The sequence below is a fragment of the Piliocolobus tephrosceles genome, chromosome 1 (genome assembly GCF_002776525.5).
Source record: "Piliocolobus tephrosceles isolate RC106 chromosome 1, ASM277652v3, whole genome shotgun sequence".
Taxonomy (NCBI): domain Eukaryota; kingdom Metazoa; phylum Chordata; class Mammalia; order Primates; family Cercopithecidae; genus Piliocolobus; species Piliocolobus tephrosceles.
Genome location: NC_045434.1, coordinates 33,506,758 through 33,527,148, shown reverse-complemented (window position 1 = coordinate 33,527,148; position 20,391 = coordinate 33,506,758). Strand labels below are relative to the sequence as shown.

The 20,391-nt window shown below is 41.1% G+C and overlaps 1 protein-coding gene across 3 annotated transcripts in view; it reads left to right on the top strand.

Moving 5' to 3' along the window:
- ASTN1 (astrotactin 1) overlaps positions 1 to 20,391 on the top strand; it is a 320,502-nt gene that overhangs the window by 227,640 nt on the left and 72,471 nt on the right. For all 3 annotated transcript variants that reach the window (XM_023231254.1, XM_023231253.2, XM_026447749.1), the window contains exons 12-16: positions 608 to 774; positions 3,835 to 4,029; positions 5,973 to 6,100; positions 13,930 to 14,034; positions 15,945 to 16,133. In XM_023231254.1, coding sequence (XP_023087022.1) covers positions 608 to 774; positions 3,835 to 4,029; positions 5,973 to 6,100; positions 13,930 to 14,034; positions 15,945 to 16,133 — 784 coding nt within the window. The remainder of the gene's footprint in view (positions 1 to 607; positions 775 to 3,834; positions 4,030 to 5,972; positions 6,101 to 13,929; positions 14,035 to 15,944; positions 16,134 to 20,391) is intronic.

Here is a 20,391-nt window from a genome sequence, read left to right as displayed (position 1 = left end):
GTGTGTCTTCCAGAGAGCGTCCCTGACACAGGGAGGTGATGATACAGCTACTCCCACTATGAGAGCAATCCCCCTCCAAGCTTACAGGGAAAGTTCACTTCCTCCTTCAGGCTGGAAGCCCTGGCTCGGTCCGTTCCCCCCAACACTGCTGTTTGGTCCCAATGTTGACAAAGGGCTTTAGACATTTAAAAAACTCTTAATACCAAGGCCAAACAGCAGCACTCCCTTCCTGTAGCCCAGTGGAATCTTTGCAAATGCATTTTAATTCTGGCCCATCACTTCCACTCTCCTGCTAGCCAGAGGCCCATTTGGGAAGTCAGCACACCTCAGCTGTGTCTTGCTACAATGCTCTCTTCCAGCCTTTTTGGAGGAAGTGTCTTGAATGCAAATGTGTGTGATCCCTGTCCAGAGAGAAGAAGCAAGGTGTCATAAAAGGTCACTTGTTTTTAAAAGAAGTCCGCCGCGGTGGGAAATGTGTGGATTACTTGCCAATGTTAATAGTTTCAAGGCTGAGTGCTACAAACTGGTGTCAGTGGTTACACTCAGTCCCCAGAGAACTCAGTTCCCCGATTCACCCACGTATATGGATGCTTTCTGATTGTGCCAGTGCCCATCTGGACTCAGTCCCATGAAGGACAGCTCCGGCTGCTATGACCGCCACATCGGGGTGGACTGTTCGGACGGCTTCAACGGCGGCTGTGAGCAGCTGTGCCTCCAGCAGATGGCGCCCTTCCCGGACGACCCCACCCTGTACAACATCCTCATGTTCTGTGGGTGAGTTGAGCTGCCAGCGGGCCACCCGGCGTCCATTTGCCCCAGGACGCAGGACTTTCAATGCTGAATCCAGGAAATGTGAGTGAATAGGTCACCCTAGGCCATCTCTTAGTCTCTGAGGAAAGAGCCTGTAGGACTGGAGGGGGAACATTTTTAAAGTCGAGGGGTAACATTTTAAAGTTGGGTGGGACCTAAGTCTAGTCCAACCCCTATAGATGAGGAAACTGAGTCTGGGGTATTTACTTGCAAGGGGAAGTTAACTACATGGTTTACTTAAATCATTCTCCAATTAAACCAGCATTTTCCAAGTTGTGTTTTGAAAGGCTATGTTAATTAGCTGTTTTGTGACAAAAGATTTTCCTTGTTTAAAACTCTCGGGAAAGAGTGTGCAAAACTAGTCAATTCTCAAAAAAAGGGGTTGGTCTTTGGACAAATGGAAACTTATTTAAATTCTGGCCCCAAAGTCCTAGCATTGTGTGCAGCCACTCCTCCTAAGGCACAGTGACTCCTCTGGGTGAAGAGCCCTTTCCTGCAGACCGGCTCTCCCACCCATCTCAGTTCATCTCTTCTCAGGATCACTCTCTGAGGGAGCAGGGCAGGCAATGCAACCCCATTTTACAGATGGAAAAACTAATGCACAGTGAGGTTAAGTGACTCCCTCAAAGCTGGGAAGATGGTGAGTGAGAAGATTAGGACTAGATTCAGGCCCTCCCTGATTTTTTAAAAGTTCTGTGGTTCTCTAAAAATTTAAATTTACACTGCTGACTGGAATTATATTTAAAGACATTTTATGCTATATTTATAAAGTAAACAAAGATTCATCTATTCTACAGCCATAGTTAGCTTGTCTAGCCTTCCCCACTCTCTGTTCTCCCCCCTATCCCTCCCCTCCCCTCTCTCTTCCGGCCTGCTAAGGACAGAACTTACTTTATGCCCCGTACTGTGCCGACCACTGAGCTGCAAAGATAAATAACACATAGTTCTTGCCCTCAAGGATCTCACAGTCTGATAGGCTTGCAATGAAAATCAGTGTTTATAGTCATAAAACTAGGCTGGATTGTTGCCCAAAGCCAGTGCCTGCTGAATAATCATGTAATGTTATTTTATTGTGTTTCGTTTTATTTCTTTGTAACTGAGCCATTTTCATATTCAGTTTCTTGTAAACTCTCATACTATAAATGGAAGCTTGCTCTGTATCTTAATATTCTCTGTAATGTTATCATTAGGGTTGACCCATTTCAATTAATAGAGGTTAATTCAGCCAAAGTTACATAAATGTATTTATTTAATAAACATATATTTGAGCACCTACTTTGCACAGAGACACTTGGGTGTCAGGTGTAGGAAAAAGAACAGGATACCCGACCCGATCTCTCTCCTCAAAGGAGTTTACAGTGGGACACGTGGTCAGGAGAATGAGGAAGATGAGGCAGCATGAAAGGGGAAGCTGTCCAGATGTTCAAGATGGACTGAGAGGGAACCAGACAGCTTCAAAATTCTTCCTAGAAACACTGTGTTATTGCTCAAGGAAGGAACCACTTCACTATCTTGTCCGAGATTTAAGCTGGTGCCATGGAATCCTCTGGGAATTTTGAGTCACATCTATTTCCTGGACTAATGTAGTAGTACCTGGACTGGATTTCTTCCCTGTTTCAATAAGAATCAGACACCCATGTGTTTAGCACTATCCAAGGTACTATACATAGCCTGCCACAGAAGTCCTTGATTTGAGATTCTTGTATAAAGACCAAATCACATACGTTTATAATTAAAGAGCTCTCATCACACCTGTTACCACAAATATATAAATGGGAAATGGAAAAAGCAGTTAAAGTTACATGAACATGGGCCTCATTTGCACCTCTCCTGCTACTGATAACAACATTTAATGATCACTAGCTATATGTTAGGCACCACATAAGCTCATTACGTGCAGTCTCTCAATCTTCTCGACAACCCAGTGAAGCAGCTACTTTTTTCCTCTTTCTACAGTTTTGGAAACTGAAGCTCAGAGAGGTTAATCAGCTGACCCAAGGTTTCCCTGTAAAGGACAAAGTCACTGCTATTACAATATTGCTTCTCACTGTATTATTCCTTGTTCCTCTACATAAGACAGAGTTCTTTATTTTATTGTTACAATGGCTGTGGATAGTAATAAATGATGTGCTTTAATATCATGAGCATCTTTAAATTCTAAATTTGGTGTATGGCTAATGAGAGACCCAAATTAAATCAATATTCTTTTTTAATGACATCCTTATGAAAGAAGTTCTTACTTTAGCTAACAAATGTATATTCTTCTCACTATAACTGCAAATAAGGTCCAATTAATGACTTATCAGTTGCTGACCCATATTTACTAACATTGATGTTGCTTTTCCATCCTAATGAGGAGGATGCCAAGGAGGCAGTTGTTGGTTAATGGTGCACATGGCATTCACACTGTGTGCCCTAGGGTCTATTTAGTTCAGGAAGGCTACTCTTAATGGAGGAGGAGTTTTTATGGGTTGATATTGTGTTTGGATACATTCAAACAGAACACCGCCAGGAGATGATAAATCTTTCTAATTTCTTAGTTGACTTGTCACAGGACCAGATTAGAAAGTTATTAATTTCTTAAGAACAGTGTCTTTCTTTTTGCTGCCTAATTAGCCTCCAAACAAGTGCAGGGTCTGACCATGTAGATGGTTCTTAAGAAAAGCTCTAGAATATCTTGGATTTAAATGTGTTAACTCATTTGCAAGCTTATCTTCACTGATTCTTACCCTGACCTATTTGGGAAACTGTACAGTTATTAGAGGAGAGGGCAGTCTAAAGTTCTGACAGCACTTGTCTGCACAGCAAAGGAGAGAGATTTAGTCTGATCACATGACGAAAGAAGCCTCAGTTTACAGGCTTAAAAAAACAATGAGTCAAAATCAAATTGGAATCTAATTTGGAAATCTAATCTTTGGTGATCCAACATGCTCTCAAAGGCATTTCCTCCCAATGCAGGGGTTGACTTGCCTTCATGCGTCACTGATGTAATAACTTCGTATACTGAGCTCTCCTCTGTGCTAGGTGCATCGAGGACTACAAGCTTGGTGTGGATGGACGCTCTTGCCAACTCATCACGGAGACCTGTCCAGAGGGAAGTGACTGTGGGGAAAGCAGGGAGCTTCCCATGAACCAGACGCTCTTTGGGGAGATGTTCTTTGGTTACAACAACCATTCCAAGGAAGTAGCTGCTGGACAGGTGCTGAAAGGAACATTCAGGTAAACCTCATATGCATAGAAGTGATTATTCAAGGTTGTTGGTGGACTTTCTCTAAAGAGTTTTGCACTAGCATAAAGCTTTATATCTTGAAGCAGGGTAAATATGATATGCCTAAAGGGATTGACTGACTACATTCTTGCTCTTGGTCTTCTCCAAGAATACATTCCTTCTTCCGGAATCCAAGAACCATGCTTAGCTTGGGTTAATAGTAAAGTGTTAAATGAGATTTTACTTTGCCCAGGCAGGGACTGGAAGATTTTGCATGGAAGCCCACACGAAAATGCTCAAGCTCCATTTCCCTATGAACGGAAGCATCAGTGTGTGAGTCAGTCTAGAACAGCAGTCTTCACAGTGTCATCTAAGGATATCTAAGGGTCCCCTCTCAAGGTATATCGAAGGTCCTGCCTTTTCCAACTACAGAAAGGCTGAATTTTCTTCCCATACTTCAATCCAAACAAGATATTATAGTAAGTTAAATTCAGATGTGAGAATCCAGCTATCTTCAATTGTTAGATATTTTTTAAATTTGCAAAAAATATAAAATATTACTTCTCTCATGTTTTATAAAATATGTTAATATTGAATGAATTCATTGTTGTTGTTTTTACATGAATTAATAAATTTTTAAAATTTCTATTTTAATTTCCAATATTGTAAATATTGATAGACATAATTGGGCCTTTTTATATAAATATAATAAAGCTACTTGGGGCCTTCAATTATTTTTAAGAGTGTAAAGGAATCCTGAGAATAAAATGTTTCAAATCATTGATTTAGAATACTTCTAGGTGATTCTCCATTCAATGCCTGTCCCTGTTCTGCCTTGGACTCTTTAAATACATCTTCTTAGAACCTACAGGGAAATATTTTCCAGGAGATGATGATGAGGAAGAAGAGGAAGAGGAGGAGGATGTCAGTATTATGATATGGACCAGCAGTTGACAGAAACCTGGGCCTAGACTCTTATGAGCAACTGATAGTAAATTTTCAAGACAGTTTTTGGAATCAGCTGCTTTTTCTGTTGTAGACAGGAGACATTACTAATATTTCCCCTTTTAGCCTGGGAATTGGTTTGCCAAAGGCAAGAAGTGAGGTGTCATCACTAATGTAGTGGTGGCTGAAGTCTTCACTGTAGTCTAGAAATGAGACTGACTCTGTCTAGATCTTGTCGAGAGGGGGTCAGGAAGTAGGGACTGAGTTGGGAAAGAGGAAAGCATATTCTTTACCCTTTTGGTAGATCTTTTCAACTGGTTTATTTCCCATATCTGCCAGCCCTTACCCCACCAACCATACCCATTACGTCTTACTCCTGACATGTATTTACAATGGGGTTCAGGGTGAGGGGAACTTCTTGGTTCAGAAAGAATTTTACATTGGGAGGCCATTTATGGTGGCTCATGCCTATAATCTCAGCACTTTGGGAGGCCAAGGTGGTGGGTGGTTCGCTTGAGCTCAGGAGTTTGAGACCAGTCTGGGCAACATGGTGAAACCCCATCTCTACAAAAAGTGCAAAATATTAGCCAGGTGTGGTGGCACATGCCTGTAGTTTCAGTTGCCTAGGAGGCTGAGGTGGGAGAATTATCTGTGCCCAGGAGGTCAAGGCTGTAGTGAGCTATGATTGTGCCACTGCACTCCAACTTGGGTGACAGAGTGAGACAATGTCCCCCAAAAATAATAATTTTACATTGTGGGTTGAAATTAGCAGGGCATGGTGGCACATGCCTATAATCACAGCTACTTGGGAGGCTGAGGCAGGAGAATTGCTTGAACCTGGGAGGTGGCGGTTGCAGTGAGCCAAGATCATGCCATTGCACTCCAGCCTGGGCCACAAGAGCAAAACTCCGTCTCAAACAAAAACAAAAACAAAAAAAAAAACAAAAATGCTCAGGAAGGAGTCAGGTTCACCTGAACACTCAGAAATGAAGGCCTACCCTGTTTCTAGGCAAAACAACTTTGCTCGTGGTTTAGACCAGCAACTGCCAGATGGTCTTGTGGTGGCCACTGTCCCCCTGGAGAATCAATGCCTAGAGGAGATCTCGGAGCCCACCCCTGACCCTGACTTCCTGACTGGTGAGTGTGCCTTCTCAACCTTATTCAACTGGCACAAACAGGTAGCTTCCTGCAGTTTCATAAAATTAAGATTTGACCTCGCTTACTTTGGTTTCTAAGCCAGTGATTTCCTTGATACACAATAAAAGCTCAGCCATAAAACTGAATGCTGGTAGGATTATTTTTCAATAAAATTGTTGATATTATCATAGAATCTCCTGCAAAGTGGTCCTAATAGTGTATTTTCTTGTTAGTTTCACAGAGATGCATTGAAAACAAATAAGATAATAGTTGCTTGGAGTTCTTGGGGGATTAGAGGAAGTGACCAGGTCACAGAGGCAGAGAGAGAAGCTAGATTGCTACTCTCACCTCAATATCCATCATTGCTACTGTTGGGTTTCCTGGCAAGTATTTACCGGCCATCATGAGGAAATAGAAAATGACAGTTTTGTTGTCACATGACCCTGGGTTTGCATCTCTGCTACTTTCTAGCTGTGTGCCATTAGACAAAAGAGTCTCATGTGGTCTCATGGTCCACCATCATAAGGTGGGGATAATAATACCTGCCCCTCAGTACTGTTTTGAGCCCAGCAGTATTCTTCCTTCAGACTCATGATGGAACAAACACACAGATTAATTAGAAGAGGCAGGAATCTCTGGATATGCTTGCCTGTGCCTCTGAAGACCCCCAGCTGGCACCTCCTGGGCCAAGGAAGAGACTTTCAAGGTGTCCCATGGACTAATGAGAGGCAGCTGACTGAGATTTGGCAACACTTGCTAGAAAACTAGACATGAGCTCAATTCCACTGATTGCTTTGTATGTTTCTCTGTTACTCTTCTCCCTATTCATTCTGTCTTCCTTATTCTATACCTTTGTAGACCCAGAAAGTCTGAGACAGGTCTCAGCTAATTTAGAAAGTTTATTTTGCCAAGGCTGAGGACGTGCACCTGTGACGCAGCCTCAGGACGTCCTGACAACAATGTGCCCAAGGTGGTTGGGGCACAGCTTGGTTTTATGCATTTTCGGGAGACATGAGTCATCAATCAATGTATATACGAAGTACATTGGTTTGGTCTGGAAAGGTGGGACAACTGGAAGCAAAGGCAGGAAGACTCTAAGAGGTGAGGGGGCTTCCAGGTCACAGATAGGTGAGAAACAAATGGTTGCATTCTTTTGAGTTTCTGGTTAGCCTCTCTTAGCCTCTCCAAAGGAAGCAAATCAGATATGCATTTATCTCAGTGAGCAGAGGAGTGACTTTGAATACAATGAGAGGCAGGTTTGCCCTAAGCAGTTCCTGGGTTGACTTTTCCCTTTAGCTTAGTGATTTGGGGGGCCCAAGATATTTTCCTTTCACACCTTTCTCTCCTTTTTTCTTCCTTTTCTAAAGAATGAGTTCAGCTAAGGGTAGGTCTCTTCCAGGCATCAAGCTATGTTAAAAACATGAGTTTAGACCTGAATGGGATGCAATGTAGGTCTGTCTGATATAATATAGCATAGTGTTTAACAGCCTCGGCTCTGGAGCCTGTCAGCAAGGCTTAGCTCATCACTGGCTGCATGATCTGGACACATTACTTAACTTCTCTGTGCCTCAATTTCTTTTACCTGTAAAAATGGGCATTCTATTAGAATGAGGAATAAATAAATTCATATTTGTAAAGTTTTTAGAACAGTTCCTTACCCATAGTGAGATCTATGTGTGTTGAATAAATAAATATTTAAAGGAAGAAAGAAAATAGTATGAAAACTATGAAGTAATACCTACCCTATGGAAAAGAAAGAGCAAGAGAAAAAACAAATATATTCTGGACCAAGAATAAATCCTTCAAAATCAGTAACCCTATGAAATACTACATGCATACATGCACATGCACACATACACACATCTGAAGAAATTAAATTGCAACTTCTGGACATATCTCTAAAGCCTGCATCTCTGGCATTAGGGAATCTAGTTTCCTTGTTGCCAAACTGTTTGGGCAGACACATTCCGCATGTGTGTGTAAAATGCCTTGAAGACGTGTGAGGTGGTACATACATACCATAGGTGACACACTGGTAATAATATACATGGCTCTGTTTAAAGATCTGCAAGACACCTCTCTCACAATATAACTTATGGTGGAGGGAGGAGATTTTACTTCAGTTATGAGATAGCCAGAAAAAGTCCTGGATGTTACCTGAAGCTTTTAGGGAGGAGAGGGTGGATAGAGCTGAGGAACATCAGAAAAACATGTGGTTGACTCCCCATCTGTGGGAACAAGGAAAGATCTAAACCTGGTCCTCATTCACGATAGAAACTTCTTCCTCCACATGCCATTGGTCCTCTCCTAATTTGGCCCATTGAAGATAAAAGGAATAGAAGGATGCCCAGATGGGACACTTTTATTTTGATGGTCCCGAGGCAGTCAAATTTAAGCTTCAGATCACTTTAACTCTAAAATCCTCTGAGCTAAATGTATGGGAGTCTTGACCTGGCTACTTTTCTACCTTGTGTTTGTTTTTAACCTGTTTTTGTTAAGAAGTGGTACCAGTTAAACCAAGATCACATATTTCCTTTGATGTAAGCAGGGAATGGGTTTGTTTTAAAGCCCAGAATAATTGGAAGAATCTATTAAAGAGATATTTGGCCAAATCTTCCCCATGTTAACTCTAGTTCTGGGAACATTTTAATTGTGTCTTTCCTAGACTTATACAGGGAATCTTATATCATTTCACTCTATCTACTATTATAAGTCATAATTCCCATAAATTTAGTTTAGAGAATTTTAGAGCTAAAGTGATCTTAAGAATCTTCTATATCAGCATTTCCAAGCGTGTTTTTTTATTTGTTGTTTTTCTTATGAAAAGTCATGGCTCCATTCATAAATGGGTTCTGCCTTCAAATATGTTTGGAAAGAGTATCCTCCTCTCAGCAATACACAACACCTCAACATTAGAGAAGTTTCCTAGAAGCCCTGCAGTAAAGAAATCCTTTTCACTTTACACCAGCAATTCCCAAGTCCATTTAACTAGAGAATCATTTTCACACATAACACCTATTTCTATCTTGTAGAATTATCAGTTTGAAGAACACACTGGAAAATACTGAACTACATGTCTTATCTTGCTGCTGGCTTCCCTCTTCATCAAAATAACAGGACTTCTTGGTGTTACATGTTGTATGGAAATAAACAAAGACCAAGCAAATAAGAACAGGCAAAGGCTATTTATTTGGAGGCTTGCTATAGCTGTCATCACTTGTATTTTGGCAGAGACTCAAAAGCAGGCAAAGGAGTGGAAAAGCTTTAGAGAGAAAAAAGGAAAGTCTTCAAGTATGCCCATATTAGAGCTGTTGGTTGAGAAAGTTGTAGGTGGCTTAACTAGAAGTGAGCATCCTATGTGATTGGTTAGGGGTGCATATTGTACTTTCTCTGGTTGGACTTAAGTGGAACTGGGAAAAAAATAGGGAAGTTTTCAGCTATTCATCACGTCTGGGTTGTTTGGTGTCAATTGTTATAGCGGTTATTTTTTGACTTCTTGGGCTGTTTGTTATGGATAGTGGTCTAATTTCCTGTAAGTCTGACTTACAGATAGTAGACTGACTTCCTAGGCTGGTTACTCTAGATAATGGGTTGGTTTTCTGAGCTGGTTGCTGCGGATTGTGAATCAGAGTTCTATTTTTATATATAATCTGGCTGTTGTCCATTTGTGTATTCAGTCTTTCAACTGAGAAAGGGAAGGAAGTCCAGAGGAGGTAGAGGAGGCTGCTGGCTGCATTCATAGGCCTGTTGGGTGCCACAGTCATTAAATCTACGTGAAGGTTTGGACCTCTGGGCTCTTTAGAATTTTTTAAAATTCATCCAAAGGGGATGGACTCTTGGCTTTAGAACTTTGGGGCAATATACATATATCCCTGACATTTCAGATAAAATAACAAGAAAAAGCTAGTGTCTTCCCTCCCTCCCTCCCTCCCTCCCTTCCTGTCTTCCTGCCTTTCTTCCTTTCTTCCTTATTCTTTCTTTTTCTTGCTTTGAATATTGCCTGTAAAGTCTTTTCAGTCCTTCTTTTTTCAAGCATAGGTAGGAAAAATTAGTGTTTTTTCTTGAGAAAACATAGTCAGAGATATTGCTTGAAAAATAGTCATTCAGCAGAAATGTGTCCCAAAATAATAAAATTTTTTAAAAAATGGAACCTGTCAGACCTCTGAGCCCAAGCCAAGCCATTACATCCCCTGTGACTTGCACGTATATGCCCAGATGGCCTGAAGTAAATGAAGAATCACAAAAGAAGTGACAATGCCCTGCCCCGCCTTAACTGATGACATTCCACCACAAAAGAAGTAAAAATGGCCGGTTCTTGCCTTAAGCGATGACATTATCTTGTGCCTGGCTCATCCCAGCTCAAAAAGCTCCCCCACTGAGAACCTTGTGACTCCCACTCCTGCCCGCCAGAGAACAACTCCCCTTTGACTGTAATTTTCCTTTACCTACCCAAATCCTATAAAACGGCCCCACCCTTATCTCCCTTCGCTGACTCTCTTTTCGGACTCAGCCCGCCTGCACCCAGGTAATTAAAAAGCTGTATTGCTCACACAAAGCCTGTTTGGTGGTCTCTTCACACATACGCGCATGACACTGACTGCCTATCAAGGGCACCTTGAGAAAGTATGTCATATGGCTCACCTAGAAAATATGTATTTTAACATACCCCTTTCGTTTTAACTAACGGAATTATTATCTGTAAGTAGGCATGGAAAAACACTTCTAAGCATGAACAGTTATGTAACTGTTCCCTGACTATGGTGTGGCATAAATGCATCCAGGAGAAATGTTGATCAGCTAAGTAATGGAGTTCAGTTGTTTGGCTCATTCTGGGTGGATATGGAGCACCCTACCCCTCTTCCCCACCCAACATCTGTGCTTGTTTCTTTATTTTATCTTCTCTCTGTTGTTCTGGACTAAAAAACCCAGGAAGTTTTAACAAAAGCACTAATTAAGAAATGCCAAGTTTACGCAGTTAGGTATGATGAGAGACAGGTAAGGAGGGTGATCATGATAATATTATGGAGGCCATGTATGTGTATGATACTTTCTCTTTTCTCAAAGAACTTTTTTTTTTTGAGACAGAGTTCCACTCTGTCACCCAGACTGGAGTGCAATAGCATGAGCTTGGCCCACTACAACCTGCGACCCTTGGGTTCAAGCGGTTGGCACGCACTACCATACCCAGCTATTTTTTTTTTTCTTTTTTTTTTTTAAGTAGAGATGGGATTTCACCATGTTGGCCAGCCTGGTCCCAAACTCCTGACCTCAAGTGATCTGCCCACTTTGGCCTCCCGAAGTGCTGGGATTATGGGCATGAGCCACTGCGCCCAGCTTTCTCAAAGAACTTTTATGCCCATAATTTTATTTTGTTCTCACAACCTGCCTGTAAGATAGATAGGATGAATACTATTATTTACACTTTTCATGCATGAAAACACAAGTAAATGAGTGGCCTCCCCAAAGTCATACAACTGGTAGGAATCCAAACTGAAAAGAAAGCAAGAGATCATCTCACCTAAAACTCTCACCTTACAGATGAAACAACTGGGAACAGAAAGATCCCTGGGCCAGGTGGCCAGAGAGGATAGTTAGGTTGTGAGAACAAGAAATTATGGATATGAAAGTGACTGTCATTTTGAAACGACCTACTGCAGCATCACAGCCAACTTTAGAGCTCAGACTTTGTGATTTCTTTCCTGTTTCTTTTCCCCCTACGAAATAATTCAGTTAAAGGTGGCTTTGCCTAATAATTTGAAAAATTTTTATTTAGTGGACTTGTTTTTTTTTATAAATAAACTTTCAAACTAAAAGCAAAGCTGTTGAGCTGACCTAATTAGACAATACTTGTTATATTAAATAGTTCTACATATCATGCACATCTTATGCTCTCATAAAATGTACCTTTAAAGCATGTGACTGAAGTCTTAAACTTGTAAAGTTAGAATTCCATTTGTATGCTTTTGAAGTTAACGTGGAAGTTAAAAGCCAAAGTATGTAGTAGTATGACTGTTGGTAGTCACAAAGATTAACGCCCTAAAAGAATATTTGAAAGAAAAGAATACTAAAAACCTTCTCTTAGTTTCAGGTAGCTTACCTTTGATTGCCTAAGAAAATTTAAGCAATTGATTCACTAAGCACCTTTCCTGACCTGTTTTCTTTTTGCCTTACCAAAAATTATTCCCATATGATTCACACAAAAATGAAAATTTGGCAGTTACTCACCTAATTTGATCAGGGTTGACAAGCAGCTAATTAATCCTACCGACTCTTCATCCAGTTTAAGTATTAAATTAGTTGATTTAGCCTGAAAGAAACATGGGTCAAAATGGCAGGATAATTCACTACATATGTATTATTGCCATTATATTTGTAGATATGCACACACACCACACATTCTATGCATAATATATATACCTGTACTATATATTGCTCTTATATTTGTATATACATAAATATGTACACACATATGCAAGTGTGTATATATTCCTATAACTTACATATATAGCAAAGATTAAGCATAGAAATAAAGCTAAAATTGGTTTTCTAAACCTAGCAAGGCAACTTTTTTTCCTATGACCTAATTATTTTGTTTCGGTAGCATTTATATTTATAGTAATAGCTAGAATTCAAACAGGGTGACACTCTTCCTTCAAGGTACTCAAGGAAGAACAGCCCATTAATAACATCACTAAGAGGCTGTAAGGTTGTGTTTATCGAGAGTGACTTTGGACAACTAACTTAACTTCTCAGAGCCTCGGTTTTTCCATTAGTAGAAATGAGACAACACACGGCTATCATAGTGTCTGCCACAGAGATGGCACTCAATATTTGGCTGTTCCTGCCACAGAGATGGCACTCAATATTTGGCTGTTCCTGCCACTTAATGACTTAGTCACCCTGATACTGTTCCTTCTGGTAAAGAAGAAATAAGCATTATCAGCCTGAGAGTAATTAAAACTTAAATACTGAACACAAATCAGTTAAATGAGACAGAAAAATCAATGTTATCAGGTATGTGAGCTGAGTCAATTACTGCAACCATTAAAAAGAGTAAAAATCGGGTGTATTACAGTAAGCCTAGGGTTTAATATAAATTTGCTGTGGGGATATCATAGCAGAATGGGTAAGAACTGCCGCCTGGCCTCAGACTCATCTGGAGCCCCATCCTGGCTTACCTGGTGTCTTAGGGATCTTATCTTTTTTCAAAGTACTTTTATGCCCATAATTGTATTGTTCTCACAACCTGCCTGTAAAGTAGATTGGATGAATACTATTATCCCCACTTTTCAGATATCAAAATGCAAACAAATGAGTTGCATGGCCCCAAGTCATACAGCTGGTAGGAATCAGAATTGAAAAGGAAGCAAGAGGTCATCTCAGTTAAGCCTCTCACTTTACAGACAAAATGACTGGGCACCAAAAAGTCTCTTTGCCAGTTAGCCAGAGAGAGGCTAGTCAGGTTTTGAGAACAAGAAGTTATTGCGTATGAAAGTGACTGACATTCTGAAACCACCTACTGCAGTAACATAGCCAGCCTTAGAGCCTCAATTTTCTCATTTAAAAAATTCAAATAATAACAACTCTCCCACAAGGATCAAATGGCTTAATATATGTATGCAAAGTGCTTAGCAAAATGCCTGGCATGGAGTACGGGTTTAATAAATGATAGCTGTTGTTACTGTGGTTCCAGAAATTCTCTTCATCAAAGAACATTTAATCATTTTCTCACAATTACAACACTTCTCCTCATAGAGGTGGGTCATGTTTTTTGATTTGGGACTTATGAATCAGTCTCAGAACTGAGCTTACATCTTTTCTGTCCTTAGGGATGGTGAACTTCAGTGAAGTGTCTGGGTACCCTGTGCTGCAGCACTGGAAGGTCCGGTCTGTGATGTACCACATCAAACTCAACCAAGTGGCCATCTCTCAGGGTGAGCACTGCTGCGGCCTATCCTGCCCACCTTCTCTGGAACTTAGAAGTCCTTTCCAAGGGGAGAAGCCTTTGGTCCCATTGTTGAAGATGCAGCCTAAAATGTAGCTACTACATGAGGTGTGAGAGCTATTTACTCACATTTATCCCAAAGAGCAGATGGCTAGAATCGGATTCTTTTCTAAGTAGAGATTACATTGCACATGTTATCTTGGACTACAGAAGAGAAGGAAAGGGCAAGACTGGAGCCAATGAAGGTATAATTTTTCCTGGGCTCATCCAGTTTGTGGAGAGGATACATAAAAGCAGACTTTTCACAAATTGACAGAATTAAGCATTCCAAATGCAAAGAACGTAATTTAGAGACTCCATACAATGAACTAAAAAAAGAGAGCAAGAAAGAGCAGGGAAGGAAAACCAGAAACCAGCCTAACACTCCTAAATAGCAAGTGAGTGAAATGAAGAGACTGAGGGATTGAGAGAGAGAGAAAGAGAGAGAGAGAGAAATAGATATTAGCTCACTCTGTATAGTTAGTAAGTTAAGGAGTAGTGAGTTCTAAACTTACTTAGGGTTTTAGAGTCAGCAGTAGGGAGGTAGAGCCTTAAGGCCAATGGGAGGAAGATAAATGGTAGAGGACAAATAGAGAAGTTATGAAGTTAAGTGAGACAGAAACTCACAAAGGGTAAAGTTTTGTGCATAAAGATGATGCATTAAGAATATAACACATTTTCATAGGACACAGGGGACTCAGAACTTTTTCTCTTTTAACACAAAAGAGTTCTTGGCAAGAAGTGATTGGGATGAGGACCTTACTGACAGAAACTCTTCTGGTGCAGCACATCTAGAAAGAACTAAGCTACTTTTCATTCTAGGAAAAAATACATTAGAGATTTTACTCCATTTCCATAGTCAGTGTACACCCAGCACAGATGCTATGCATGTCAGGAGTTAACAATCAAATATCGCTGTTGCCACGTGCCATTCAAAGTCACACAATGGTGTCACTGTGATGTGGCTCTCAGCACTTGAAGTCTCAAGCTGAACTAGACTTGACTTTGCCTTCATAGGAGACAGGTATGTAGAAGAGGAGATCATTAAAAGCTAGCCAGATCCAAAAGGTATTGGATTTGGAAAATTTACCATAGGCCATCTTTCAGACAGATATACAGTAATTCTCTTAAAGAGAGACAGCAAATCCAAGATTTGTCTGCAGGGTTGGGGGAGAGGAGGCTAACAAGTTTTCTTTTCCATTTGTCATTTCCCAGTCCTTTTATTTTAGAATTTCTGCAATAAAATAGGAGTGTATTAGTGACTTTTCCTTCCTTTCTTCTGTCATTGTCTTCTCATTGCCCATGTCTACGTCTGAAGGCAGTATTTTGCAATTGCCTTTTTTGATCACTACCCACAGTTAGAACACATTTTGTATCGAGACCTTGTGCGTACACATACTCCCACATGCACACAACAGAAGTTTCATGAAGCGATACTTTATCTTCATGATGTGAAATGTTCTCGACTGGTATTTGTGTTTCTATTTTAGACTATGCTAATTGTTTCTGCTTTTTTCAAATGCTATTATTTGAACTCACTAAATTGATTTAATGTCAAGACCTGTGATTAAAAAAAAAAAAAAAAAACATTGATTTAAAGGGGGCAGGAGTAGAGGTTTGGCAACGTTTTGCTTAACTTGGCACAAAGTTAGTACAACCAACTGGCTTAAAAGATACTCACTTAGGAACTGAAATGTCTGATTTAGCTAAATGGAAACACTCACCAGACACTTCTAGCTAGCTCTCCCACATCACTTTGAGCCACATAGGCACTTCCATGTTTGGGACTGAATTGCCTGGGAATCTGTATACACAAAACGTGAGCCCTTATTCTTACCCTTGGGTGATGCCTCTCCATAGCCCTCAGCAATGCTCTCCACTCGCTGGATGGGGCTACATCTCGTGCAGATTTTGTGGCATTGTTGGACCAGTTCGGCAACCATTACATCCAGGAAGCTATCTACGGCTTTGAGGAGTCCTGTTCTATCTGGTACCCAAACAAGCAGGTGCAGCGGCGACTCTGGCTGGAGTATGAAGACATCAGTAAAGGTGAGTGGCATGCTTGTTGGCAAATTCCATACCTCATGTCAGTACTGGCTGCCTGCATACAATCTGTAAGACTGATTTTAAGGAGTCTGTAATAACGGGTCTTACTCAGATTTTCCCACAATGCTCTGTGCCCATCTTTAACATTTCCAAGGTTTGGTTGCAAAAACCAAATCTCAAAATCAAAGTGTTTAGGGAATTTTAGATGCAGAATGGGGTCAAAACTGTAGGCTTACTATGTTAGTTATCACAGAGAGAGTCCTCGAAAGATTCTTGCCAGCCACCATCCATTTTGCTACCCTAGGTAGGACAAAGTATCAGACTGCTTGTACTTATTTATTTACTGCTTGTACTTACTGCTTGTAAGTAAGAGAGAAGAAGCAGAGAGCATGATTCAGTCTCCAGGAGTCACACCCAACTCTGCCTGGAATCCCTTTATAGCAGCTACATACATAGTAAACCCCTTCTTGCTTCATCCTGCCCTCTGCGTAGGCTCATTTTTCCGACTGATTTGTGTTATGAGGGAATCTCTATTGGCCAAGCGTTTATATAGCTCTGAATAAGAGCCTCACAAACAAATCTTTGTCTACTGTCTTGACAGCAAGTTAGTATTCAGTTCAAGTAAGTATAAGAAATTGGAATTTTTTTATACCTTCTTGATTCACTCTCTGATATAGCAGACATAGTGGCCAGTATATTTGTATCTGATCAACCAAGACTGCTTTAGAATTGCCATTCATGGAATTTCTCTTGGGTTTATCCACATGGCATTCTGATGAGGCCAAGTTGTGGGTATGGAACTTGCTAAAGGGCAAGTGATGAATTAGCCCAATAAAAACTCAAGAAATGGGTCATCTTAAGACTCAGTGGCCAAAGGCAGGGCTCCTCTGAGACAAGGGACCTCTACTGTCAGCAGGGCCACCACAGGGGCAAGTATGTCTCTGTGACTGAGGTGCTCTTGGTTCTCTGAGCTCCACACAAATTCCTGTTTTCCCTTGCTCAAGAGGTAGCAGAGCTATGATGGTCTCTCCTCTGGCTGGGCACTTTCTTCCAGAAGAAACAAGAGATTTCTGTCTGGGCTACAGTGGCTGCAGTCATTCATTCCCCTCAAGCCTTGGTTCCTGTAAACTCAGAAACACAACCACAGGCTTCTGCTATCTCTTCAAACTTCAGGATCTTAACATTGTTCTGATTCCAATTTGCCAAGAGAGCAATGTAATATAAGCAAATGTAGATACTACCAGTTCCAGCTGGCAAAGCTTTCTTATGTTTTCATGCCAGAGCCTGAGGACTGAACCAGAGGGCTGAATCCTCTTCTATTTCTGTTTGCCAGTGGTTCAAGGATTGCCAGGGTCTCAGATTTCTGGGAGATAAGAGCCCGATCCTACCAAGAGCTCCTGGTTCTAGACCTTGCCTCTCTCCCAAGCAATGCAATGTCCTTAAGGTTAAATACTGAATCCAAGAGGGAATTCTGTCCACAGCCTTGGCATTATGCCCTATTCTTCTTGATTGCAACCCTCTCTTGCCACTCAGGAGCTAGTTTTGCCACAGTCTAAGTGTTGACTTTGGTTCAATGAAATACGGTCTATATTAAGCTCCTTGCTTGCTACTAATCTTAAAAGACATTCAAACATTTTAGTAGGTCTACGTCAATCTCTATCTAACATCTTCATTCCTAAAACTTACCTCTAAGTTGTAGGATTTATGTGTTTTCTTCTTTAGTCTGGTTCTTTAAATATATTCTCCTCCTTTGGCATCCATTTCCTTTTATTCCAAATGCTGCACGAGGGAATGTCACTGATAAAGAATGATATGTGCATAAGACAAAGGGAGACATTCTTCTGTCCTGCTCTCTGAGAGGGCTGATACTGAACGGAACTTTACCCTAGGAGTGACAAGTGTTCTGCAAGGGCTGTACCTTCCGCGACATGCAAGGGACACTATTTTTGGGCTTGAGTCCTTTGATTACATGTTATTGCCTGCTCTGACTTGAAAACCCTCCTAGTAAAATGAGTTTCTCTGTTTCTTATTTCTGTACTTATGACCAGATACCTAAAATTACGTATGGATTGAATAGGAAAGGAAGTTTACCAGGGTGAAGTGAAATGGAAAAAGCACAGGACTTAAGGATGGAAGTCTCGAGTCATCGGGTGATATTGCTTTAGTCAATCATTTATCAGGACCTCATCTGTAATGCCCTCTCTAGTTCTCCAGCCCCGACAGTTTAGGAATCCTTATGAATCTTCCGTTACATGGGATGTGTTCTCAGGTTAGGTATTTGGGTAAAAGTCTCCCCTTCTCTCTACAAAGTCATAGAATTCTTATGAGTAGGTTTTTTGCCTTATGCAACTTTAAATTCTCGGAGCCACAGAACCACAGAGCCAAGCACATGGTAAGCACTCAAGGTGTTTGCTGTTGCTGTTGCTTTGTTGTCACCGACAGTGATGATGGTGGTAGTAATGGTGTAAAAGCCCCCCTGAGGTGGTGACTTCCATATGGGTTTTATTGCAGATATGTAACTTGCTTTAGTTATGCCTGACTGAGGAAAATTCAGAGATGGGTGTTTTGGGCCAGATCTTCAGAAGGCAGCCTCCCATTCAACAGGCACTTATTTGTCATGCTAACACTGTGTGGTTTGCCATACCAACGTTGAGGATCATCTTGCTCAAGATAAGTCTGATGAAGCCTGTCTTAATTTTTTTTTTTTTTTTTTTTTTTTTTTTTTTCAAGACAGAGTTTCACTCTTGTTGCTCAGGCTGGAGTGCAATGGTGCGATCTCGGCTCACCCACAACCTCTGCCTCCTGGGTTCAAGTGATTCTCCTGCCTCAGCCTCCCGAGTAGCTGGGATTACAGGCATACATCACCACGCCCAGCTAATTTTTGTATTTTTAGTAGAGTCGGGGTTTCTCCATGTTGATCAGGCTGGTCTCGAACTCCCGACCTCAGGTGATCCACCCACCTCAGCCTCCCAAAGTGCTGTGATTATAGGCATGAGCCACTGCACCTGGCTTCTGTCTTAATTTGTTTTTACAGAGCAAGTAAAACATTTCAGAAATGAAATTTTCAACCTCCCGTCCCCATGTCTAACCTTACTCATATCTTCTCCCATCGTTCTTTGCCCACACACCACAGAAAATATTGGGAGGTTCTTCCTCCCCAGACTAACTTCTCCACCTGGGTGCTGGCACCCATCCCTCCCTGCTTCCTCTAGACCTCACTCCTTCATTACCTTCCTCCTTTTTAATCTTTACAACCTCTTCAGTCACTGAACTCTCTCTTCTGCAACCTTGTATCTTCCTAAAAAATAATCCTTTTATAAACACGCACCCCTCTTTACCACTGTTCCTTTTCAATGTATTAGCCCCTCATTTCTTACAAGGGTAGTTTATACCTCTTTTCTCTACTTCCTCACTTCCAGTTCACTCTTCAAATGATCACTTTCAGCTATTTTGCTCTACAAAAACAACACTGGGAGAAGGAATTCTACCCTATGGCTTCTTAATTGGAGATTCCCTGATGTCAATCCTGTGACCATCCCATGTATCTCAGCATAAGACTGTGTCCCTCTTGACCAGGGCAGCTTTCTTGAAAATCCTCTTTTCCTTGATGCCCCAGATGTAATTCTGTCCAGATTCTCTTCATAAATCTTTGTCTTTTATTTCTCTTTTTTTTGTGTGCGCATACTCCTCTAAAGAAACCATGTGCATCTTGGTCATTTCACGGGGTTTTGTCCTTAGTGAGTCTCTCCCTCCTATTGTTGGGCACTGTCCCTTTGCAGCCACCTCCACTGGCGCTCCTAATTCTCTCCTTTTTTCTGAGGCTTGAAACCTCCTTTGCTCTTGAGTGTTTAGCATTTCTACCTGGAAATTCTTCAGGCACCTCAATGATGGATGCTTTCTCTTCCCCATAAGTACTACACTGTGGTAGATTTGTGAACTCCATTGATGGGTCACAGTGTGGAGTGAGGATTCCTTCTTGATCCTCCTCTTTACTCTCCACATTAAACCATTACAAAGTCCTTTTCACCACCTACGTATGTCTTCAACAGGGTCTCCCGTTCTCCGTTTCTTCAAGGTTCTCAAAAACTGTTGCAATCACCCTGTCATGTGTCTCTTCCTCTTCAGTTTCCTGCCACTCCACTCCATTCTACATTCTACAATTCACCGTCTGTTATCCTTTTTTTTTTTTTTTCTTTCTTTTTTTTTTTAAGACAGAGCCTTGCTCTGTTGCCCACGCTGGAGTGCAATGGTGCAATCTCAG